This window comes from Octopus bimaculoides, chromosome 11 (assembly GCF_046866305.1).
Source record: "Octopus bimaculoides isolate indiv1 chromosome 11, ASM4686630v1, whole genome shotgun sequence".
In the NCBI taxonomy this organism is placed as follows: domain Eukaryota; kingdom Metazoa; phylum Mollusca; class Cephalopoda; order Octopoda; family Octopodidae; genus Octopus; species Octopus bimaculoides.
In genome coordinates, this window is record NC_142938.1 from 45,748,315 (window position 1) to 45,774,170 (window position 25,856).

The following is a 25,856-nucleotide window of genomic DNA, read 5'->3' on the forward strand; positions in this document are numbered from 1 at the left end:
TCTTGTGTCAATATCAGAAATCATTTGTCTACATACATATATCCATATAATATATACATTTAAAAATATATAAAAATGTTAGTTTCCAAAGCATGATAACTCAGTATATTCTCACAAAAGTATAGATGTTGCTCACAAAGTAAGCAGACATAGATACCCTCTCATTGTTGACACAGAGGAACATTGAGGATGTGACAATTGGAGAGAGAAAGAGAAAAAGAGAGCTATACCAGTGCTAATCTGTACTTAGTTAGAACTGAGTAGACTAGGGAAAAGTGAAATGGAATGTCCTGCTTAAGAACATAATGCAATACTCAGTCCAGTAACTGAATTCCCAACCTTAAGAACATGAGCTCCAACATCCTAACAACTCAGCCATGTGTGTTCACATATTTTGCAACAAAGTGAAAAAAACTATATTGAATAAAATAAAAACAATTTTTTATTTAATATACATTATTATTGTTGTTGTTATTATTAAAATTAATAATATACATTTTACATACAAGACTGAAGACTGGCATGAAGCAAATTAAAAATTAAACTCAGAAATCTAAGAAACAAGACCTGACAAAAGTCAGTTGGTCAACCTCAGTATTCAACAGCAACATTCTTTACTTGATAACTGAATTGTTTCATTCTCTCAGCTGTTATATTACTAGAAATATTGACCCCTGTAAGAATATATGACATTTTGCTGGCAATAAATCCAGAAACTGATATGGTGATGAATAAATCTAAAGAACAGATTTAGTTTTCCAGTCATAATTTAATACAGAAGGAGACAAAATTTAGAAAGCAGCATTAGTAAGAAAATCTGGATGCTAGCTTTAGTAGGAATGTAACCAAATTTGAAGTAACACATAGGAGAGAAACGAGCTTTAGTATGGAAGATAACAAAATTTGGAAGTTACTTTTACTTAATTTCAGAACACATGAAACTAAATTCAGAAACGAAGTTGATCAGGAAGCGATTGACCAAATATCTTACTAAGGAACAGCTTTGACATATGAAGTCAATGGATTGATATTTAAAATTTTTCATTTTCACTTAGATTATTTTGGTGTTCCGCAATTTCAAGTTATTGTTGTCATTTCATAAATTCAAGTCAAATCTTCAAGTCCATGGTTTTTTTGACCGCCAGTCCAGAAAGTCTTTGAAATCATCTGCTGAAATGCTATCATCATCTTCACTTCCATCACCACTGTGATTTTTCTGAGATTTAACTTGCATTATCTTCTCTTTCTGATCTTGTAAATCATTGATTTGTGACCAGCGATGTCTGAAAAGAAATGAAAAAAGTGAATTACAAATACACACAAGTTATATATTTATTTTGTAGTATCTGTCCTGGATCTGTGTGTTCCAAGTTCAAAACATATTTTCAGTTATGGGAATAAAAAAAAAAAATAAGTGACACTTCTGCCAGGAACTGCAACTGACAGATAGTATCAGCAATGGAAAAACTATTGGAAACATTGTATTCTGCTACTACTCTGTGTGTGCGTGTGCGTGTGAGTGGACGAGAGAGCGTGAGGTGCACGTATGTATGTACATCATCCTCATTGCTGTTTTAATGGCCATTTTTCCAAGCTTGCATACAGAATTTGTTGAGGCAAATCTGTTATGATTGGATGCGCTTCCCTTCCTGTTGGCAACCCTCATTCCTTTCCAAGTGAGGAATATTTTTCCATTTTCACGGAAGACTGGAATTGAAGGACACTGCTTGCATGGTGGTGACACTTGTTCACAACTATTATGTGATGTGGAGGCAAGGAGACAGTTAACATGCATGTATATATATATATATATATATATGTGTGTGTGTGTGTATACACACACACACACACATGATGGGCAACTTTCAGTTTTTGTCTATAAAATACCCTCACAAGGCTTTGGTTGGCCCAGGACTCTAGGAGACACTTGTGCAAATTACCATGCAGTGGGACTGAGCTAGTCTTAATAGTAGGACATAATTCAATGTCTTGCCAACTCATTTACTCTTTTAGAAGTTGAATAATGAATTTTAATCCTTAACCCTTTTGTTATCATATTTCTGTTGAAATACACTTTCTTTGTTTCAATTAATTTTCAAGATCACAAAGAATTCAGTAAAATTATTTTGTAATTATTAAGCTAGTGTGAGAACATAAAGTGAAATTTTGATAGAAAGTTTCAAATTAGATCACTTTAAAACATTAAATTTATATCAAAGATGCCGGCAGATATCAAAAAGGTTGAAACTATACAGAATTCATTCAATAAATTATCACTAACACCAAGAGGATTGCTAAAATAAAGCATATCAGCACCAAAATATCTCTGTATGAAATATGGTTTGTAGGACCTCAGCCAATTGACTGGGCCCAATAAGAGAAGAGAATTAACACCCATTAACTTCAGCAAGCATCAAACAAACCAAAAAAAAAATGTATATTTAATCCTTAATGGTCCTTCAAATTATGTCTGATGGCTCCATCTTATGAAGACTGTTGAGGGTAAGTCAACCTGGTGTAGCCACATCTTTTATTGTAGGGATAAAGAAAGATGTGAAATGACTCAACTGGCAATTGAGCCTACTTTACAAACTAGCTTGTCAAGAGCTTATAGTCACTGTACAGTACTCACATATAGCAGGAGCTTATAATCACTGTTCAATACTCATATATGATAACCAAAACTAAATCTCGATACTCTTTGTGTTTTAAGTATTAACTCTGGTGATTGGATAAAAATCTGACTGAAATATGACTTGATTAAACTGTGATGGATATAAGGCAAGACAATGGCTCAGTGAAAACATAATGGATAATTAACAATCTACTCAGTAGCTTTTAATTCAGAGTTAAAATGACCAATCTCTCAATACTAATAATTCTAGGGTCAGTGACAAAAGAGTGGACAATATTTTTAAAGTTTAATTTCAGTTTGGCTTGATGAGTTAGGGTCTACCAGTTTTACTATAACAATAACTGTTTGGCTACAAATATAACATAACTGTAGCTGAAATATGCTGTTTTTCTGATTTTATGTTTGAGTGGTTGATGACATTCATCTAAGAACCAAAGAAAACAAAAAAAAAAGAAACAGTTGTGCTAACAATGCATGTGAAGATATACAAATTTACAGAACTGTAATGCAAGCAAGGGAAAATTCATGTAAAAATCATGTTTAATAAAGACAAAATAAAATGTATAATTATATTGGGTAGTTCCGTGTTCTACATAAATACATATTAAAAGAAATATAAAAAGATGAATGATGGTGTTGCTGGATATTTTGAGTTGGTAACCAGAGCATGAGATGTCAAATGGCCAAACAGATAAGCTAGTGGATTATTGGTTCAGAGATCATTTGTTTCTGGGCCAGACACTTTATTCTACATTTGCTTTATTTTAACTTCTAGCTGTATGTTTTTATCTCAGAAATGCGTTAGGAAAATACACAAACATCACATGATCTCATTTAGATAGTCAAGTGCAAAATAAAGGCAATATTATTGTGTCATAAACCAGTTCAAAGAAGGCTAATATTTAAACTTTATTCTGCTCACCATTTAATCCATTAATCATGACTGTCCAACGATTAAGACACATTGTTCTATATTAGGTAAAGACAGTATCAATCTATTAATGTCATTTGAAACTATACCACATTTTCATACTCAATACAAAATAAGATATCTATATTTTTATCTATTATTTACTATTGTAGATAGGAATTAATGATAGGATATTATAATTCATAACAGTCTTCCCTGCTGAGTGAAAAGTTAGTCACAGTGCATTCAAAACATATAGTACTTTAGATGAAAAGGGATTTTGATAATTCATCCCGATTTCAGTTTTCTCATCTCTTTTTGTTCTTAAACAGTTGGCATTTTGTTACCTGTATTATTCTTGTTCAAGTATTCTTCACCAGTTGCTAATCTGCTCATATTTTCATATGCCGGACTGAGAGCTCTGTTTCTTTGTTGATACATTACTTTTATTGGTGTACCATCAGGGTTAGTTGGTTTTGATTTATTATTTGTGGATCTTATTGTTCTGTATCAAACTCTGTTTGTCTAATTAGCCCTGGTTGTGTTTGTGTGTTATCTTTGCTTCCTTGATTGAAAGATTGTCCTGCTGGAGCGAGATTGTGTGTTGACACTGTATCTTTACGTCCATTACCAAATTGTATGCATGCAAAGTAGGGAATAATCCTCTCCAACAATTTAACATTTTCTACAAGTGGATCCCCCTTATTTCTGAGATGTCGACGATGCAATATTGTGCTTCCGGTATTCTGGAGGAATTCAGGTAGAATGGTCGTTGCAAATGGTGCCACCTAATATATGTTTCCCCATAATGCAACATCATCACTGATCAATGCTTGGTAGCGATAATCTTCGGTAAGCAAGGGACATCAAAAATAAAAAATGAAAAACTTATACACTGGCGCTTGAACCTCTCGGACATAAATTACACAATCTCCTATAGCCCAGGAACTCAAAACAAAGCAGTAGACACGCTATCAAGATGTGCAGCAACAAGAGACACTACAACACTAGTAACTCTTCACAAACAACTGTGTCACCCAGGAGTGATCTGCCTACTTCACTACTGTAAAGTACGAAACCTGCCGTTCACCCTCAACAAAATCCGTGAAATGACACCGGCTTGCTCTACATGCAACAAACTCATCCGCTTCCACAAACCACTTATGGGTCAATTAATACAGGCATCGAGACCTTGGGAGTGCCTCTCCATCAACTTATTAATTTATTATTTATTGACCACGAAATTACAAGTGTGGGATATTTTTGATATTTTATGTGTTTCATAATGGCATGAAAACATAAAAAACTACACATATTGGTAAAATGGAGTTGAGTGTAAGCAGAAATATAGAAGCAAGCTAGGATATTACTCACATTTGTTCATCAATTTCATCAATGTTTCTATCTACATTAGCTTGTTCATCATCATCTTCAATTATAGCTTCAGATACCTGTTGAAATAGATTCAATAACTTCGAGTTATATATGAATACAGCTGGTGTTATAAAAAAACTAAAAATAAAAAGAAGTTGATTATACGAAATTTTTATGTACTTTTCCATAGTTTATCCCATGTTGTTTATCACTTACTGTTGCAACTTCTTTCCACCTCCTTCTATATCATATGCTGTTTGGTTTTATGCATGGGAGAAGCATAACTGATGCTATATTCCTGGTAAGACAACTGTGGAAGTATTTAGTCAAAAATAAACCCCTGTACTTGGTTCTTGTCAACATGAAGAAAGCCTTTGACAGGATCCCTTACTCCCTTATCTGGTGGTCAATGTGGAAGCTAGGGGTAGATGAGTAGTTAGTAACATCTGTACAAGTCATGTACAGGGAGGCTGCCAGTGAGGTGAAGGTTGAGAGCAAATATAGCAATGAATTCAGTGTACAGGTAAGAGTTCACCAAGGATCAGTTCTCAGCCCCCTCTTGTTTATCATAGGCCATAACAGGAATTCAAAACTGGCTGCCACAGGGAACTTCTCTATGCTGATGATTTTGTTCTTATATCTGAATCACTACCTGACCTAGAGAAGAAATTTCAGGAGTGGAAGGCCTGCAGTCATAGAGTTAATTTAAAAAAAAACTGAAGTCCTAGTAAGTAGGAAAACAGACAAATCACAAGTCCCTTCAGGGAGATGGCCCTGCTCAATATATAAGAAGGGTGTTGGTAGAAACTCCATATGTTGCATCCAGTGCAAGCTTTGGACACATAAGTGGTGTAGTGGTATCACAGGAAGGTTAACAGAGAAAATAGTCTTTGTGTGTAGCAAATGTGTGGGTACAATAAGTACTAAAAATGTACAGGTGGATACCTAGAAGTAGTATAGCTTCTGATATCTAGGCAACCAAGTTAGCAGTAGAGGAGGAAGTTCTGAAGGCATAGTTGCTAGAATGAGAACAGGCTGGGTGAAGTTCAGAGAGCTTTTACCTTTGTTGGTAACTAAGAGCCTCTCCCTCAGAGTGAAAGGTAGATTGTATGATGCCTGTGTATGTACAGCTATGCTACATGGCAGTGAAACATAGGCTATGACTACAGAGGACTAGTGAAGGCTTGAAAGAAATGAAGCAAGCATGCTCTGTTGGATTGGTAATGTCAATTTGCACACTCAACAAAGAGTAAATGATTTAGGAGGAAAACTGGGTATAAGAGGCATGAGATGTGTGCAAGAGAAAAAACTATGTTGGCTTTGTCATGGATGAGGACAGTTGCATAAAGTGCCAAGCTCTAATTGAGAAGGGAACCTGTGAAAGGGGTAGACTCAAGAAGTGGGATGAAGTGGTGAGAAAGGATCTTCAGATGCTGGGCTTCAGTGAGGGAATGATAAAGGACCAGTTTGATTTCAATAATTATTTTTTCAAAGCTATAATAGAAGTGACAAAAGCATATTTTGCTTTATGAGTTCAATAAAGGCAGCAACAAAAAGGAAAGTGTGAGGAATATTAATGCAGTATATGGGGATCAGACAATAAGCATAAGCCAGTGTCAACGGTGCTTCCAGAAATTACAGTCTAGAAGATGAGCCTTGTCCTGGAAGATCTGTAGAGCTCGATGAGAATGTTCTGCAAACCCTGGTGGAACAAAATCCCACTGTAACTGTTGGTGGGCTAGCAAAGAAGCTAGGATCAACCATTCATTGACACCTGCGTGCCATCAGAAAAGTCAGCAAATTGGGTCAATGGGTTCTTTGCAAACTTTCTGTGTCTAATCACGTGCAGAGGGTGAACGTGTACTCTTCTTTGCTGTCACGTCTCACGACTGAACCTTTGTTTTGGACCAAATAGTGACTGGTGATGAGAAATGGGTTCGCTATAAAAATGTTGAGTGTCAGAGACAGTGGGTAGGGAAAGGAGAAACACCGGCACCCCAGGCTAAAGAAGGTCTTCCCCCATGTAAGATGTTATTATCTGTTTGGTGGGATATGAAAGGTTTAGTCCACTTTGAACTTTTAAACCCAAACTAAATGATAACAAAGGAGATCTACTGTGAGCAGCTTGTGTGGCTTAAGTCAACGCGAGAAGAAAAATGACCATTTTTGGTTTCAAGATGAAAGGTGTTCTTCCATCAGGATAATGTTCAGTCACATACAGCGAGGATGACATTTCAAAGGCTGGAGCAGTTTGAATGGGAAATGATGCTCCACCCACCATATTCACCAGACATTGTCTCATCTAATTATCATTTATTCCACAGTCTTCAAAATCATTTAGACAAAAAAAAATATGAATTTTGTAGACGAAGTCAGAACAGTACTGGAGGAGTATTTTTTGTCACGGACAAGTAAATTTTGGAAGAAGAGCCTTGCAAGTCTACCAGATAGATGGAAGAACATTGTAGAAAATGAAGGAGAATATATATTTTAGATTAAAAAAGAACATTGTTTATCTTAAGTTTGAAAAATAAAAGAAGTATAAAAAAATTGCATTATTTATGGAATGACCCAATAATATATAACTTCTCATCCTGTAGCATAAATCAATCTCCCTCTCACTATGTAGCACCACTTAACTGAAGAAATCTGCATGGTGACCTCACTAGTGCCAGTGCCATGAAAAAAGCACCTAGTAAACTTTGTAAAGTGGCTGACATTAAATAGGACATCCAGCTGTAGAAACCATGTTAAAGCAGATACTGGAGCACAGTGCAGCCTTCTGACATGTTCTATTCTCCCAAATCATCCAACCCAGTCAGCACAAATGAATTTAAAAGATGATGATGATGATGTACAGTGAATGCATTTAATGCAAAAAATGTGTGTGAAAGCTTGAGAGAAATGAGATGAGCATGATCTGCTGGATGTGTGACAATTGTGTATATGAACAGCAGAGTATAAATGTGTAAGTTTAGACTGGTCACAAACACAAGCATGACAGGCTACTGTACAGTTTCTATCAAATTTCACTCACAACACATTGGTGAAGCTGATACTATAGTAGAAGACATTTGCCCAAGGTGCAGTGTAGTGGGATCAAACCCAGAACCATGTGGCTGTGAAGCAGACTTCTTAACCACACAATCATGTCTGGGGTCATTAGCTGAGTTAGGAAACCATAAGTTAAAAAGTAAGCTACATCAACTACTACATACATGAGCTTCTTCTTTCATCTGCTTCTGGAACAGTTCCCATTCTTCTTCCATCTTGTCTTTGTACTCCACTTGCCTCACCTGTTGCAAATGGTAAAACAACAAAAAGTCATTCACAATCAGTTAAGAAACAACATGAAAAAAATCCAATACAATGTAGTCAATTGGTAGCATGATGACAGAATAGGCTAGCATAAATTATACTTTGAATTAAGTAAAAAAATATACCATTAATATGGTATTAATTAGGGTATGAGAAGGTTAAATTGAAACAGAAATCTATTAAACTCCAACCAGTTTTCATGGTAGACCATTACTGCTATCTTCTTTCACAACTTTTCAGATGCCAATTTTGGACGACAGCTTAGTCAGATAGGAAAGGACAGTGCCCATAACCCTTTACTTTTTAGTGGAAAGAAGTGAGGAACTTAGAATTCCACTAAGGGTACCCAAGGACCAGGGAATGATGTTAAATTGGACAACAAATTAAATCTATGCTTTTACTAAATCATGGCACCAATTAAAGATTATGAATATATAATTAGGAAACTAGTCGGTTAGAAAACCTCTGTTCGAGATAGAAACAGCATATGAACCAAAAAGTATTGTTTATGGCCACTTTAATGTGTCTGTTCTCTAAGAGACAATGATACTGCCATTTAATCCCAGGAAGACATCTCCTTCAGCTGGTTTATTCCCAGTTACAAAATCAGTGACTATGACACTGTATTTTCTATATATTGCAAACAAGGTTAAACTGTTGCCATGCCTGGTGAACAAGTGCCTGTCACCAAGGAGATCCAATACAGATTAAAACCACATGGTCTGGTTGTCTCAGAGCTAAGGTAACAGGAATTATCTCCCGCTTGCAATAAATATTGAATGTGAGAAACACAATGAACAAACCAGCTGGAGGAGATGTCTTCCTGGGGTTAAATGGCAATATTGTCATTTCTTAGAGGAGAGCCACATTAAAGTGGTCATAAACAATACCAATGAAGTTATTAGCCAAAGTAATTTTCAAAGTTAACATAGCAATAGTACTTCTTCATATAACAGCAGTTAGAAAGAAAATTAAACGCAAGCATTGACCATACGCATAAATAAACTTGTGGTCAGTTAAAAAAAAAACTTTTAAAAACAATTTGTTCTTCCAAAGACACCTTCATGACTCAAAAACTCATAGTCTATTTACTTTTTCAGTTCAAGTATTCCATAAAATAACAAGGACAACTGAATGAAATTAGGTAATTTTTGTTATAAATATAATAATGGGCATTTAGTAAACTATATAATATGGTATTAGCAAATAATTTATTTTGATATGGTGATATTTAAACAACATTTAAATAACTTTATATTTTAGATTTTACTTGTACTGACATGTAATTAAAGTAGTTTTGAAACAAAAAAACTCCATTAAAGAACCTTTTAAGGTGAGTGCAAAACACTCAATAAATATAAAGAGTTTTATGAAACCAGTTTTAATACCTGATTATTTTAGAATTTAATGAAAGGATTGTGGTTTTTAATGGGAAATAGTGGGTTGCATAAGGATCTAAATACATCAAACTTTAAAATAGGACTACAAATGTAAGATGAAAACAATGTTTTTTAAAAATTTTTTCAAGAAAGAGCTCACCAAGATTGAGGAGCATCTTATACTTTACACATCTTATAAGCTGTCAATACCATGGTATTCGATAAAGTAGCAACAGGTAGTGTATATAATACCTGTTCAAGTGAAAATATAACCTACCTTAGCATCAATCACTGGGTCATCAAAAAACCCTTCAGGCAAGACATTAGCTATCTTACTTTCAGAATCATTACCAGCTTCATCTTTATTTTCATTTTCAGCAGCTGCCAATCCAGAATCAAAGAAGTCTGAAATAAGATGAAGTGAAGGCATTTTAATTTCTATTTCAATTGTTAATCATAAAATCCATTTTCATTGTGAACTGTTGTGATGAGTAGTCGGCAGCAGGAAAACTAAGCTATAAAATAAATTAATATTTAAAAACTTAATGCAATTATGTAAATTTGCAAAACTATTAACCTCATGTGAAAGTAATGGAGAACTGGATTGTATAACATTTGTTACAATTCTGTGAAAAATAAACTGAGTTAGAAGGGAGAATATTATGAATGAATTACTAATGAAGTGATGATCCTTCTCATTTTTTAAAACAAAACCCCTATTCTGAAAGAAAAAAAAAAAAACGAAGGATTTACTAAGTTGCACTAATCAGCAAAAAAGAAAATGATTGTGAGGTTACAACTATAAAGATTGTGAGTTCAAAACATTTTGCATCTTGTGCTCATAAGTCTCTGTGGAATGTTAATGAAAAATAGGAAGCATCATTTCCATTACACAGTAAAATGGTTGAGCTCTCATTGTTGTTGTTTTCATCCATTTTTCCATGGAAACATACAATACATCCTAAGCATAGTTAGAACCACATTCCAAAGACTGACTTTTTCTTAAGAGCCAGAAAATATTTCAGTCCCCTACTACTGACACTCAACAAGGCTCAAATGATGCCCACAAGGGAGTACTGCACCAGCATCTAGAACAAAGCTGCTATGACCATATCCAGAGAACGGTCACTTGGCAACTCATCACTAATGGACACACTCCAGCCTCTTGCTCTAAGGTGTGGTGTTTCTTCCCTATCTTTGTTTTTTCTAACTTGTAACAGTTTAACTGGGATATTAACTGCATGAGCCATGGGCTCAGCCTCACCCTACAGATTCAACAAGTAGTAAAAAAAAAAAAGATTAATTGCATAATTAGTTGTTGTTTTAACTGAAAATCTTTTCAAATATTAACTCCTAATTAATAACTGTAAAGTGGATGCAAATTGTTTCATCAGTCAAGGAAACTGAATCAAGGATACAAGAAAATGGTGGTAGTAGATTTGAATACATTATGATATGATATGATGTGTACTGAAAGTGAAAATTAATTTTTCTAGTTGTGACTTTCAATTCAAGCAGACCTGTTGTGTGAAACATTCTTACAACCCCTGCCCTGTTGTCATGGTAACAGTAAAGATACTACCAAAGTTACACACTAAATGAAGGTAGTAGTGGTGGTTGATGAGTGTGTTATGAAATACACAACTGTAAAACATTCATTCAATTAACACACTTTAGTACAGACATAGTTGAATACAGACAGGTTTGTCAGCCCCATGGAAGATGGGTAAAACAGAGACTGGATGAAATAATAATGATAATGATGGCTGAATACAATACTGTACATTCTTCTAGAGGGTAATTAAATGTAAGCTACTAAACTATTCTGAGGTGAGTGAATTAATGGAAGGCTTGATGTAGTAAAATAAAGTGATTACTTTTCTTTATTTTATCCATTTGAAAGAGAAATGAACAGATACCTTAGCCCAAGTAAGATACAAACTGTAAAACCATTATTTGTAAGAAAAAGCTTTGACATTCCTATTGTTTTTCAGTTAGAGTGCCCTGTAGTTTTATTGGGGTGGGTATAAGTCAATGATGGATCCTCTAAGTGCTTGCATAACCTGCTAAAATTAACAGCAAACTGTTTCTCAGATCACACTCCTGTCTTAGAACAAACAAACAAACCTCAGACATTTTGGATAATGTAGTCCTATGCTAGGAAAAAAAAAGGAATGGCCATGGGGTGAAACTTTCATCAGAGGTCTGCTCAGTTAGGATTGGCCTGGGGCTAAATAACTACAACCAAGGAAGAACTGAAAAGAAAACCTCTATATAGGTATTCAACTTGCTAGAAATAGTAGCCAAATATCCCTGAGCTTACAACCAACTCTTATGAAAAAAGAAGACAAACAGGATGCTGTAGTCTTTGAAAATGAAACAGGATGGATCAAAGCTGCAAATCAGGATTGAGCTTGGATTAAATGACAACTTGGACCAGGCAAGTGAAATGAGAAGTGGTGACATCACATACCTTTCATTTATAAGGTACGTGAAACGGTTTCAGTTAGGAATTGAAAGAAGTTGGCATACAGCTTTATCAAGATCTTATTGTTATTTCACCACACTCAGAGCAGTTAATGATGAAGCTGTTATCTTAGTCCCAGGCTAGCCATGATGAAACAGACTTATGATTAAAGGTATTCTAGCTGTGATTATCCAATCTATAAAGTATCCAAGGCTACAATATCCTGGATACACATGTCACCTTTCTTTTTTAAGACGGTGGAGTTTGGTTTGAGGGAAATTTGGTCTGTTATTTCTACTAGGCATAGTATCCTCCCGATATTTTCCCAACTATACAGCAGATGCATTTGGTTAAGAAGAGAATAGAATTAACTGAATTTACCTGGAAAGTAAAGTTGATGCAATGATAGAGAACATTAATACAATAGTTTAAATTCTCACCTTTAGGTAGTGATGAGGCTGTGGCTGAGTTGGCATCAGTTGATTTTTCGGAAGGGATGGAAACATCTTTTGTCTCAGATAGATCAGCTTCTGAATCACTGTCTGACACTGAGTCATCAGATTCATCAACGATAGGAATGCTTATCTTGTTTGATAAACTTCACAGAAAAGTGCAGACAAGAAACAAATCAGTCATGCAATTAGAAGTGAATTTGATGGAAAATAGAACATTTAACAAGTATTGAAACAAATAAGTTCATAGAGCTTAATATGACAGATGTGGCAGCTAACGCTTGCATTAATAGCAGTGTGACAATATTAATTTCCCCATGTGGGGGAAATTACATTTTAAACAGTAAATAATGGATATACAGAACCTTAAAGTATCAGAAACAATTGGTCAAAAAACTTTTAACTGAATTTCTGCATCTGAACACATGTAGAGATGACAATATTAGAAACAACAGGACCATAGTAGTGTCTCATGCCTATCAGGTCTTAAGATTATATACAACTTTATGATTCTGTATAGACTCTAGAACATTCACTTGAACACAGCTGACAATAGACAAACTGAAAAAACTGGCAAGCAAACCCACTTTAAGAACTGGGTTTGCTTGGCAAACTACTTCTACCCTGCCTGTACCATTTTAAGAGAAATAACATCATTAGATAACTCTAAGTCTAGCATCAACATAAACTGTAGTGAAGGAGCTAGCACTCAACACACTGGCACTGTGAGTGTTTAAGACGAAATATGTAGAATGTTGCTGTTTTGCAGACTGACTCAATATATACCAGTATGAAAGAATCAAAATGAGTAATAACATCTCTGCAGTCATTCTTGCTATTGCCTCATCTCAAAACATTATAAGCACCAATTTGTGACAGTTAAGAATTAACACACCTACAGACAAGGCTTCGACTATATATGTAGCTATCACTTATGGGGTGAAAATATTATCAACCATATTAGAAGGCAACAGCATTCCATCACCTCAAGTTGGGTTTTAAAATTATTTCAGTTATTTTAATTGTACTAGTTTTACTCCACAAGTGAGTTAATTAATGGTAGCAGAATAGGCTATTCTATTAATGACTAGCATAAGGTGACCTGATTGACATTTACATGAAAATATCCTTATGAATCAAATTATTATATCAGATTTGGGAATGGAATGGAACCCCTTCATTGTGAAGTTAGTAGCATGGCCACCTGGCAAGTGACTGATATGTGGCTTGGGTCATGTTAGGCATTTTCTATCTTTTGAAAGAAACTGATGCTTATAATGTCAAATTTAAGAATATTTTAACCACTTTAACATTTGATTCAGCTTTTGCTTTTAAACTATCCAGCAAAACAATTCTTTTATCAAAATATGAAACTTACTTTGAAGAATTTGTTTTCAAACTATTCTTCAGAATTGAAGCTAAAAATCAAGACAAAAAAAGATATATTGAAAAAATAAGAAAACAAACTTTATCAAAAATCTAGGTATTCTTTCTCTAAATCTACCTTTCAAAATTTTTTTTAAAAAAATGATTCTCTTTATTATCATCTTTTCTTTCTTCTCATTTCTTTCCAGTCTTAACTTTAGAATCTAAATAGATTAGAAATCTACTATTGTGAAGAACTGACTCCCAACTAAAGTTGATATAATTCTATATGCACTACATATTTAATTAAGCAATTAAAAATAGTTATGCAGCAAAGAAGAGCCAACACTAGCTCAATGACTAATATTATTTTAATAATTTCAGCAGCTAAGGCAGCGAGCTGACAGAATTGCTAGCATGCTAGGTAAAATGCTTTGGTATTTCATCTGTCTTTACATTCTGAGTTCAAATTCTGCCAAGGTCAATTTTGCCCACCATCCTTTCAGGTTTGATATAATAAGTAGCAGTTGGAAAAAAGGAGAAGATGTAATCAACTAACTCCATCTCATGAAACTGCTAGCCAAAATTTGAAACCAATAATTTTAGCAAGTATGGGAGACAACTCCAGATATATTTTGATATTACTGGACCTCCTTAGCAAAGCATACATTTCACTGTACTTGCCAAAGAGGTGACATGAGAACCTCTAAATAGAAGAACAGAGAGCTGCAGTTGATTGAGGAGTGGGATAAAAATAAATTTGATCAGCAATTAAATGACTTTCACTCAAGAACAATTAAAAAAACCCCAAAGAAACAGAACATTAAAAAACTGACAACTTAAAAAAAAAAGTTATCTAAGTGAAGATATATAATTCTTTCCCTTCCTTCCAGCGTGTCACACCTTAATTTGGTGCAGAACATGTATTGGGTTGTATTTCTAAAGAGACTGTGATGTTTGTCTAAAACATTCCAGAAAATATTTATTCCAACAGAAACTACAGACAACTGACTGATTGTCATTTGGTATATAGTACTACAAATTAAAGATAAATGTATAGGACCATAGTTTTGGATATTGTATAACTGTATTATATTGTGTCAATTACTTACAAAAGAATTATGTGAGATCACAAGAGTTTCATGCACAGGAAAGCACACCATTTATGAAAATAGTGGAGGAATTGACAATGTTAGACAATAGCTTCTCCAATGTAAAACTTATCCATGGTGGGATCCCTTGGCATCATGGAGTACCATAATTTTTCTCAGTTTAGAAGTTATAATCAGGTATGTCACCATTAAGAATCAACATTCTGATGTTAAAGGATAATTCTGCAGAAGTCTTTCATAAATTTAGCTTGAAAGCTAATGTAGTCTAGTGAAGCCATACAAGAACATTAAAATATCAAAGTATTGAAAATTTCATAAATCATTTGTGAATGATGGTATTAGAGACACTTTTTTCCAAGGACTAAACAGGGAAACCAACTGAAAAGCAGTTTGTTATAGCTTTGACTCATGTCTTAAAGCAAGGAAAACCTTTATGATGTAGGATGCTGTTTACAAAGTTCCAGTAGAAAAATCTATTAACCCTTTAGCATTCATACTATTCTGTCAAATGTAATGTTTATTTATCCGCATTGTTTTGAATTAATCATGCATTATCTTGAAGCTTTGAAATTTCAACGATGTGAGTGCTTAGTTTTACAGTGACATTGTAGGGTAGGTGTGAGAGGCCAGATCTAGCTGGTTTCAACATACAACAGGTAAATCATTTTGGCCTGACCTGGCTGGTTTAAATGCTACAGGGTTAATGTTATGGATATCATTTACTATGAATGACCATAATCCTTATATTACTGTTGATGAGAAATTAACTTCAGTTCAGGCTAAAATTTGTTTTTTTCTGTGGCTGTTGATAAATGATGTCCTAATGGTTAGATGATAGGACATTTTGTAAAGATATGTTGAAACCCAATATCATCATCAGTGGCATCATGGCAAATATTCAAATGGAAATTGTTTTTTGGCACTGCTACAGTGGCTTATTGTAGTGGTAGTCAATTTTTCTTTCATTCACAAAGACATTGCATTATCAAAATTTTGATCACTTTAGATTGAATTTAAAGATAGACTTGCATCTTTCACTGATTCTGCTGTATATGTTAATATGAAATTTAATAACATGTTTGACAAACTATCAAAACATTGAATAATTACTGAATCTAAGTTCATTAACATTAAAATTAGCCAACTTAATTAACAGAACCTGGGCAGCACTAATCACTTGAAATTGTAGGATCTAAGAGCTACTTCAGAAGCTATCATTTATTGCCTCTTTCATTAATCACCAAGTTTGGTGTTCTAAGTTCTGTTCATAGTAAACATGGTACCCAATTTGAAAGCTCTCAATTCTGGGTATGTTTAAAGAGATAGAATTTTCATACGATAACTGTAACTCTTTACTATCCATCATTGAAGAGACAAAAAAAAATAAATAAAGTGATACAGTGATCTATAAATTTATTTAGTTATGTCTAATACAAACAAGCAAGATAAAACAATGGGATGAACTCCTACATGCTTTACTGAATGTTAGATCATAGCCATTTGGAGCTTTAAAGATGCAAATATGTGAAAGAGTAATGTGTAACTTAATACATCATGTTAAGACTGGAAAGATCTGATGACTTTTCATGAAAAAGAGTTTAACCTTTAGTATTCAGATTACTCTCTCAAATGTAATGCATATTTATTCACATCATTTTGAATTAATCATGCATTACCTTGTAGCTTTGAGATTTCAATGGTGTAACTGTTTATGTTTAGAATGACATAGTAGATAGGTGTGAAATGTTGAATCTTGCCAGCATGAATATAAAACAAGTAGGATATTTGGGTCAGGTATAGTTTAAATACTGAAGGGTTAACAATCAGAAATGACCCATTAGCTGAAAGTGTGCAAGTGAAATGCTCTTGTACCACCCCATCTAAATTCAATATTAGTCTTAACATGCACCTTATCTCAGGCGCCTTAATCTGAGATTCAAGATAATACTGACAAAAGCTGCAAACTTCTAGATGTGGTTCTCTCAGTTAAACCAATATTAGTACTCAGATAATAATAATAATAATGATAACAGATCAAATTATCAGTTTAATACAACTGCAATAAATTAGACTAAAAGAGAATGAAATTATTATTCTAAATGCTCAGTTTTTGTTGCTCAGTGAATATAATATTGGATATTCTATATTTGTCATTGACTGTTATATTACTAAAAACAGAACAATGTGAGATCACGACAGTTCCATCCACATGCTGGCTTACCACCTATTATAAAAAGTGGATGATATAACTTGTGAAATACATCAACTGGATATTGACTTCCTGGGATTATAAAGTACAATAGCAGAAATAATATCTATGTATCAGTCTTACTGTAATTTTAAGGTGACAGACTACAGTCACAAATTCAAACTTTCCCACCAGAGCTTTTGTGTTGTGTCTTTGAACAACACATAACTTGATTTGCTTCAGTGTGCTTGATTAACAAAAGATTTCACTTCTACTTCTCATCTATGTTAGCAACCAGCTATGCAAACAAGTGCTAAAGAACAAGGAAAATCTAGCACTGAAAATTAATTGATGTATTCTAACAAACACTAATAGAAAATTGCAAAACCTTTGGGTTTTTTGCTGTCATGTTCATCATTTGTCTCAGCTAACTTCCTTTTTAAAAGATTAATTTGTTGCAAATCTTGCTGCTTTTCATTCTGAGAAACAAGGTTCTATAAGGAAGAAGAAAAAGAAAACAAATCTTTGATTAGATAAGAAGTCCTTTATCAGACAAAGTGAAATTTCTGGTTGAAGGATACAATGCAACAGTAGCAAGAAATTACAATTTTAGAACCAGAAATCTTGTATTGTTTTTCAATAACAACAATTTTTCTGACTAAGTACATGGTTACTTCAATATAGAGGAATGAACATGATTTCATACATGAATCAGAGTCCTGAAAATTTTAAGAGAAAGATTACAGGTGATTTTGATATTTATGCCTTTTCCAAATGTCATTATAAGCATAATAGTATTGATTATAAATGGAAACTAAAATAATGCTGAAACCACTGTATTTAAGGTTCATACTCTGATTCCATATTTTAATACATTAGGGTGTTCAGGAAGTAATTATGTATTTTCATAAGGAAAGGAAAAACAAATGTCTGTAAGGTTTAATTAAATACTATTTATCAATAATATAACACACATCATTATCAATGACTATAGCCCAACAGGAAGGCAAAAATTTGATTCTTAAGTTTAAAAGTTTCATGTTTTTTAGTGAAAAAAATGTTTGACATTTTCAATTTCTTTTTTGTTTCTGAATGTTCTGCTAACTAAGGCAATGCTCAAGCAATCAAAACAAGTGAAAATCTGCACGTATTAAAATCTAGTGAGTATGGGTGTGTGTGGAAGAACTTCCCACCCTAACAAACTAATCTTTTACTAAATTTATATAATCAATTCTTGCATAATTAAGCTGGAGAATAACATCTTTTCTGTTTATCAAAGCTGGCCAATTTTGACATAATGCTTCATTTGCACAGTCAAGTTGGTAGCAATAAACATCTGCAGTGATGATTATTCCTTGTTTCAGTATCTCATAATGGACAACATCATCCACATTCCATCAGATGTGAAGCAAAGACTTCTATAGATGAAATCTTGGCTTTTGTGTTAGCACTGATCTCTCATTTATTGATAACTACTGTTGTTTTATTTTTCAGTAGATGAGCTTTATCTATTTTTCATTACCTTTAACAATGCAATACAGAAATGACAGACTGTTATCCTTAGTCAAGATACTACTACAGATGGTAGGCTGTAAATGTTTACCATTGCTTGCATAAATTGCTTCAAAATTCATACTGTCAGCAATGGTGAATATATTGCTCTTTAACTCTTTTCATGGAGTTAAAATTTACTCTACACAACTGGATAGAAAAGATGATAAACCAGATCTAGATGTCATTTTTGGCCATTTAAGCATCATCATCCTTTAATTAGTTAACTTATAATTTTTACCAGAGAAAAATATAATTTTCTGAACACCATTTATACAATTATTTTCAAAGCTGCCCTGGACAGTTGCTATTAGTCTATTAAGTATTAAGATACACTCAAGATAATTATTAATATCATTATCTTGATGACCATTAATTCAGAATTGTAGTGATTAATTTTTGATGAAAAAAGACCCAATTAGAAATGTAGCACATAAAGGGTATTTCATAATAAAAAAAAACAAAACAAAAAAACAAGGTCATTGTACAAAGTATGCAAAAGCTTTGATAATACAATATTCTTTCCACAGAAAATTAGTTGTCAAGAGAAGTATTTTATCCTAGGGGAGATCAGCCTTTAGATGAAAAACACGTCCCTATAATTCCCTAAGAGCTCTGAAAAACAATAATTAAAATAATTAACTTCAATAACTCAGTCAGACAATAACAATAAAAAGTCATGCAAGGACTGTACCCCCACTTTGTGACATAAGGGATTCAAATGAAACTCAAACAAATTTTCCAGTAACACAAAAACAAAATAGTCTGTACCTCTTTATGTTGACGTCCCTGGAGATGTGCATTCCACAGAAGAGAGCTCTTTAGTGCAGTATTACATACAGTACATACTAACTGTCCCAAACAGTTGTATCTAGAGTAAAAAAAATTTGTCAAGGAATATTTGTGATGGTACACCAACAATATAAAAGAAGTACAATACTGCTTGCTATGTGAAACCAATCACATAATTTACAATACATGAACTATATTATAAGAAACAAAATGAATGTTTGCATTCTGAATTCAAATCCTGCTAGGGTTGATTGTACTTGATATCTCTCTGAAACCATTAAAAAGTTCATGCAATCTATTTTATTCCTCTTTTACAAAAATGAACTTCATTTTAAGAATAATATATTTTGTAAATATGTGTGTATATTTAAGTCTGGGTAAAACTGTTTTAAGACCCATGAAGATTGTTTCCTTATAACTGTAGTTTTAACGGGTTTGTATTTCTCAAAACAGTTTTCATTCTTTGTTAATATTTGTGAGCTTAAGGCAGCAAGCTGGTAGAATCATTAGCATGCTGGACAAAATACTTAGCAGAATTTCATCTGTCTTTATGTTCTGTTTTCAAATTTTGCTGAGATTGACTTCACCTTTCATTCTTTTGGTGGGGTCAATAAAATAAGTACCAGTTGAGCACTGGGGTCAATCTAATTGACTTACCCCTTCCCCAAAATTGCTGGCCTTGTGCCAAAATTTGAAATTAATATTTGTGTAAGTCTAACCTCTCTCAAGTAAAGCTAATATCCCCTCTTCATTACCCTCCCCACCAAGTCACAACAATATTTTCATGTTGCCCTAACAGCCAAATCATTGTAATGAATATTTAAAAACATTTTCCAGTTTTAATCAATAAATAATACTAATATATACAAACAAAACTATCAAGCAAAAACAATCAAGAAATTGCAGAAAATCAATTCTTTTGATGATATTTAGTCTTATCAGTCACACACACCATTTAATAGTAACCATAACTGTTAGAAGCATTATGTTTGAGCATTACAACTTACTAGTTTACATGTACTTTTTTTAAAGCTTTTCTGCAACTATATTTCTAACAAATATACAATATATGTGTTTCAATTAATTTAAAAAATAATCAAGAAACTGGGTTGGAAGTGTTTAGTAAAAGCATGAACATTTTATTAATTTATTGCAATATTATGCTAGTTTTTAAAACATGAAAGACAAGTGAATGTCTGTTGAAATCTCATTCATGTAAAGGGATTTTAATTTCATCATAAAAATAGTGTAACTTTGGAGTAATTGGCAATCTCGATCAGGAGGTGGCTTGCAGCATGTGGTACTGAAACAATCTTCAGCCAGTGGAAAATTGTGATACCAACTCTAATAAAAATTTCTAGAAGCACCAAATATTACACTGTAATATAAAACTGCATTAGTCATCTTAAATAATGCTGAAGATTAATTTTTACATTAGCTATGTCCTTAAATCGGGACTTAGTGAATATGAATAACTTTGGGAAGTATGTGGTTTACCTTATCAAAGATGTATGCATACAAGTATCTATTATTTTTAATGCTAGTTAGACTGGGAAAGTATTATCTAGTTGAATCTGGTATGGACATGTAATGTGTATGGGTGAGTAAAGAAGGGTCAAGCAGTCAAGTGCAAAGAAGACAGAAGAAGCTGACCAAAGACATGGGAAGAAGTTGTGAAGGGAGACTTCACAAACGGACTCTGGCAAGTCATTATGCTTTAGAGGACATCCAATACATGCAAACATGGAAAAAGAATGTGTTAAAATGATGATAATGAATTTTACCACATATATAATGAAACATGAGATATCTATATCTACAGTTTTAATAATTCTAATTAATCTAATGAGGCTCTCTCTCTCTCTCTATATATATATATATATAAAAACACACATCTACCAAACATAATTCTTCATTCCTCATTCTCAACCTTCACACATACCTCCAGTTACTCCCCACTCCTCTGCCATACCTGTTATCATTCCCTGTGCCATCTCATGCCTGTCACTATATCTACCCCTTACAAATCTTTACATATCCCTTTGCATCACTCCTAAGCCTTGCTCATCATTACCTATTTTCTGAACAATTCCTATTTCTCCCCCACACTAGCCCATAGTGATATCTCCCACCAAGCAAGACCCCAATTTCTGTTCATCACTCACTACATTCACCTCTACCCATATGTTGCTCTCCCTTCAAACTGTCTTCTTTACACTCCTGATTTATTGCCAGTATCTCCTCTTGCTTCTCGAGGGTTTTGCTCTGGCACCCTATCACTATCATCTTACCTTTTTCCTAGATAAGAGATAGCCCATCCCTGCCATAAAGCCACCTCTTCCCCCCCCCCCACTCACAAGCTGAGAAATCCTTGGCTCTTCTTGGCTCAAACAAATTCTCAAATCAGCATCGTTATCGAGGTTCAAATGCCTTCCCTGCTTCGTGAACGAGTGGAGGACAAGGGAAAATCCCTTTTCAGCCAAGTAGGATGTCGGGAGATTTATAATAAAAGGCTCGACTTGTTCAAACAGCTTTGGATATTCATGAGACTGCTTCAACCAAGCCTTGACCCAGTTGTTATCAGACGATTTGCGTAGATTATCATCTATTGTTGCCTCACATAGCTCCATCTGAATGCATTCTGGTTGAACAAGTATATCGTTCATAGACATTGTGTGTAGAGAGACTACAAAAATTGGGATATTTAAAGCCAAAAGATCTTCAAAACAAATATAGAAGTTTTCGTGAAGGAAAGATAGATGTCCGATTATATATTTGTGCAAGTTGTTATCTACCACAACAGTTTTTAAGTTCGTGAACTGCAGAAAGTTATGATCTTCAATTTGAAGTTTCCAAAGGACGAGTTTATTCACAAACGCCCTAATCATGTGTCTGGCTTGTACAATGTTGATATTTTGCTTTTGTAAAGAAATATCGAGATCATTAAGTTTTTGAAAGATTTCATGTAAATAAAAAATTACAGTTTTTTTCTGAGAAAGTGATGCTGTCATAGCTGGACCAGTCTGTTGAAGAAACTTTATTGAAAAGTGCCACAAAATGTCTGAGATAACTTCCCATTGATAGCCAGCGTATATCTGTCAAATACAACAAACGGTTGAACATTTCATCGTTACAAGCTTCTTGAAAATGCCTGTCTTGAGCAGATCTTTTGATTTTTTTTACTGGCGGAAGCAATTAAGTCTAGGGTTTCAGAAAATATATTATTTCCGGATCTTTTTGCTATCAGGTCTTCTTGATGGAGAACACAATGAATTGTGAAGACAGGATTAAATTCTATCCATCTGGCAACAAAACCCTGCATATTGATATGAGGTTGAGGGGATCAATACCATTTTTAGTAAGATAATCCATGACTGCATTGTAGATAATCTCTGGTGTGTTTTTCATTACGGTTTTCATAAAGCAACTTTATATGCTTGAGTTATGGAGGGCCTAATAAGATCTTCACCAATGGTATGTGGGTGACCCTGTTTTGCTATCATGAGCAAAATGTTAAGGACGCTTGCAGACCAGAATGGTTGTCAGTATGGACGATGAAATTTTTGAGCGATGAAGATGAGACATTTTTTATGCGATGGTATTCTTTGAAGTACTCGTTTGGCTTGCCAAATAAACCAGGATGGAATTTTTGTAGATGATACAATTTCAAGGGTTTCACTAAGTCGTTAGTTAATACTTTTGAACAGATAATATACTGTGGTAAAAAAGGATCTTCTACACTGGATACAAAACCATATTTGATATAATCTTCATGATATCATCTACAGAGTCTTTTTTCCGAGTTGGTGGACGGAGAATTAAGGGAACGTTTTTCCATATCACTGACAGCAAAATTTCTACAGATTACAATTACACTAACACTTACGTAAAAATGTATGTACCTGGAGAGATAATACGATACATTGGGTAAGCTGTAAGAACTGCGGTTTCATTACTAATCCTCAATTCAAAAGTCAGGTAGAAAATATGATTGCGTTGACCACCTGAGAACACAATTTTTTGTGTTTTTAATGCGTGCAAACGTGGATCTGATTGCATGCGTCCGTACCTGTCTGGTACGCGTCTGTGTATGATTGGATAGCTAATCGTCCAATAGGCAATGAGTGCACTTGTATGTGCTCATGCATATGTGATGAGGCATATTTCTCTTGTGCAACATGCATGTACAGAAAAATTTAAATTCTTCAGGTGGACCACACAAAATTTTCCACGGACCATCTGAATTTTCCTGTGGACCACCTAGTGGTCCACATGGACCAGGTTGGGGGCCCCTGTTTTACATGATTAATCAAATACCACCCTGTGAATTCTCAGTCAAACTGTCCAACCCATGCCAGCGTGAAAAGTGGATGTTAAACGATGATGAGTAACTGTACAGTATAATGAAACGAAGAGACTTACACACATTTATGTTGGAATGGATATCACATTTTTAATTATCTTGTAAATTCATAATTTGTTTCCAGCCCATTAATGAGTTGATGTATATGTAACAGTAAACCTGCACATTTTAATTGTACTAGCACAAGCACTTTTGAAAAAGACAAGGATGAAATGAACTGACAAATACTGTTATTAACATGATACATTTAAAAATTATATATAAATATCAAGTGAAAAGTAAAAGTAAAAAACTACAACTTCTCTCCCATAGTATGTTACATTTAGAGTATGAAATTGTCTCAAAATAGTTGTTGCTTTTGTAAATAAAAATAAAAGATAAACTCAAAGAAAATGAAGTAATTTATTAATTCAGTGAATGGAACCAATAATTTACAAAAATATTTAAGTATTTTCTATTTGACATTTAAAATAGCATGCTATTTAGCATTGAATTTTTTTCTTTATTCATATGCTTAACTTTGCAGGAATTATTTCCTTTTTACATAATATTCTCTATCCAAGTTTGCAATATTAAGAAAACATTATCTAATGTTATCTTAGTAGAAGTTGCTTTTAACTACTTCACTCACTTTATCTATATTTTCTGTTCACAAATAATGTTGTAAAGACTGAATAGAATTTTCTTAGGAAATCCAAGTTCTAGAATATTTAAGTATTTGGAGATTAGTACTTTAACTGTAGAATCCATCCTTCTTTGATAAGTGCGTTTTATTTTGATCTGTATTCATCACATGAAGCCTGATGTTACTGTGTCAGATATAAAGGGATGAGCTTTAGAATTTACTGGATATTCTTTTTTGCATATAGCCAGTATAACTTCGTCAATCGACATTTAAAAACTCTCTCTATTTACGTACGCAAGTTTTGGGCAATTTAAAAAATTCTGTTCGGCAGGTTCTGTGTACGTTAAATGACCATATTCCTATTTCCCAGTTAAAGTCTTCTATGTAATTCCCACTTTAACCATGCCATAACTTCTGTTATAAATTGCTTACGTTTACATACTCTATGGGGTCCTGGTTCATCCAATCTAACGAAGAAATTGTACGAAATTTCTGTGATGTAAAACCAGTTTTCACATATGCATGCCTATCATATCGTGAAAGTAACTACAAGGAAGTACATAATGGAATCGAAAGTATAATCTTTTAAGACTGCTTTCTTCAGTTTAAAAAAAAGAGGTAGTTTCCTGCGAACAATCTTTTTTTTTTTCATTCCACATATACCAGTTTTTTGGAGCATTACAGGCGAAGTTCTTTTCTCGACAAATTGTTACATGTATCATATTTATTTTCAGGAAGTTGCAATAAATACTATAGCACAGCATTGTCAGTATCATGTCACTCCAGATCTTGCCTTATGTATTTAATTTTTTTTATGAATATTAATATTCTATGCCAAAATATAAGTGCAATTATAAAAATTTCAGTTTTAACCTACATCTCAACATTTCGTCTTAATACCCTCGCATTATTTAATATATATATATCAGGCCTCAATCTAACAATATAAAGTTGCTGTTAGAACACTATAAACATAACCTTTAATAAGTTTTATCAAAAATAAAATTCTTAAATGTAGCAACTATCGTGGAAGAGAAGTAATATGTTATAAAGTTAAAATAGTGTGAATATGAAATATTCAATTGATGTTAAGGATACTTTGCATGAGGATGATCAACTTTTTTGTCTTTGCTTCGAACATTAATTTTTGTTTCTTTCATTAAACGACGTAAATCATCCTTGGAGACGGATTTCTTCTTGAAAGCTGCCATCTTCAATAACAATTCAACCAGAGTTAGTAACTTGTTTAGTAAATAGTTTCGACTATTTTGTTTTTGATTACAAAAAATATTTAATCACGTACGTAGAAAACAATTCCAATGTAT

General features: G+C 33.6%; 1 protein-coding gene across 1 annotated transcript; it reads right to left on the bottom strand.

Annotated features, from left to right (window-relative positions):
• Positions 1-424: 424 nt before the first annotated feature.
• Positions 425-25,852, bottom strand: LOC106869496 (zinc finger protein 830). Its single transcript, XM_014915260.3, has 9 exons — positions 25,630-25,852; positions 19,523-19,622; positions 17,589-17,694; positions 13,914-13,953; positions 12,524-12,681; positions 9,894-10,021; positions 8,138-8,215; positions 4,920-4,996; positions 425-1,283 (listed from the first exon to the last, which is right to left on the bottom strand). The coding sequence occupies exons 1-9, from the start codon at positions 25,740-25,742 to the stop codon at positions 1,118-1,120; spliced, it is 966 nt and encodes a 321-aa protein (XP_014770746.1). The 5' UTR covers positions 25,743-25,852; the 3' UTR covers positions 425-1,117.
• Between the last annotated feature and the right edge of the window lie 4 nt (positions 25,853-25,856).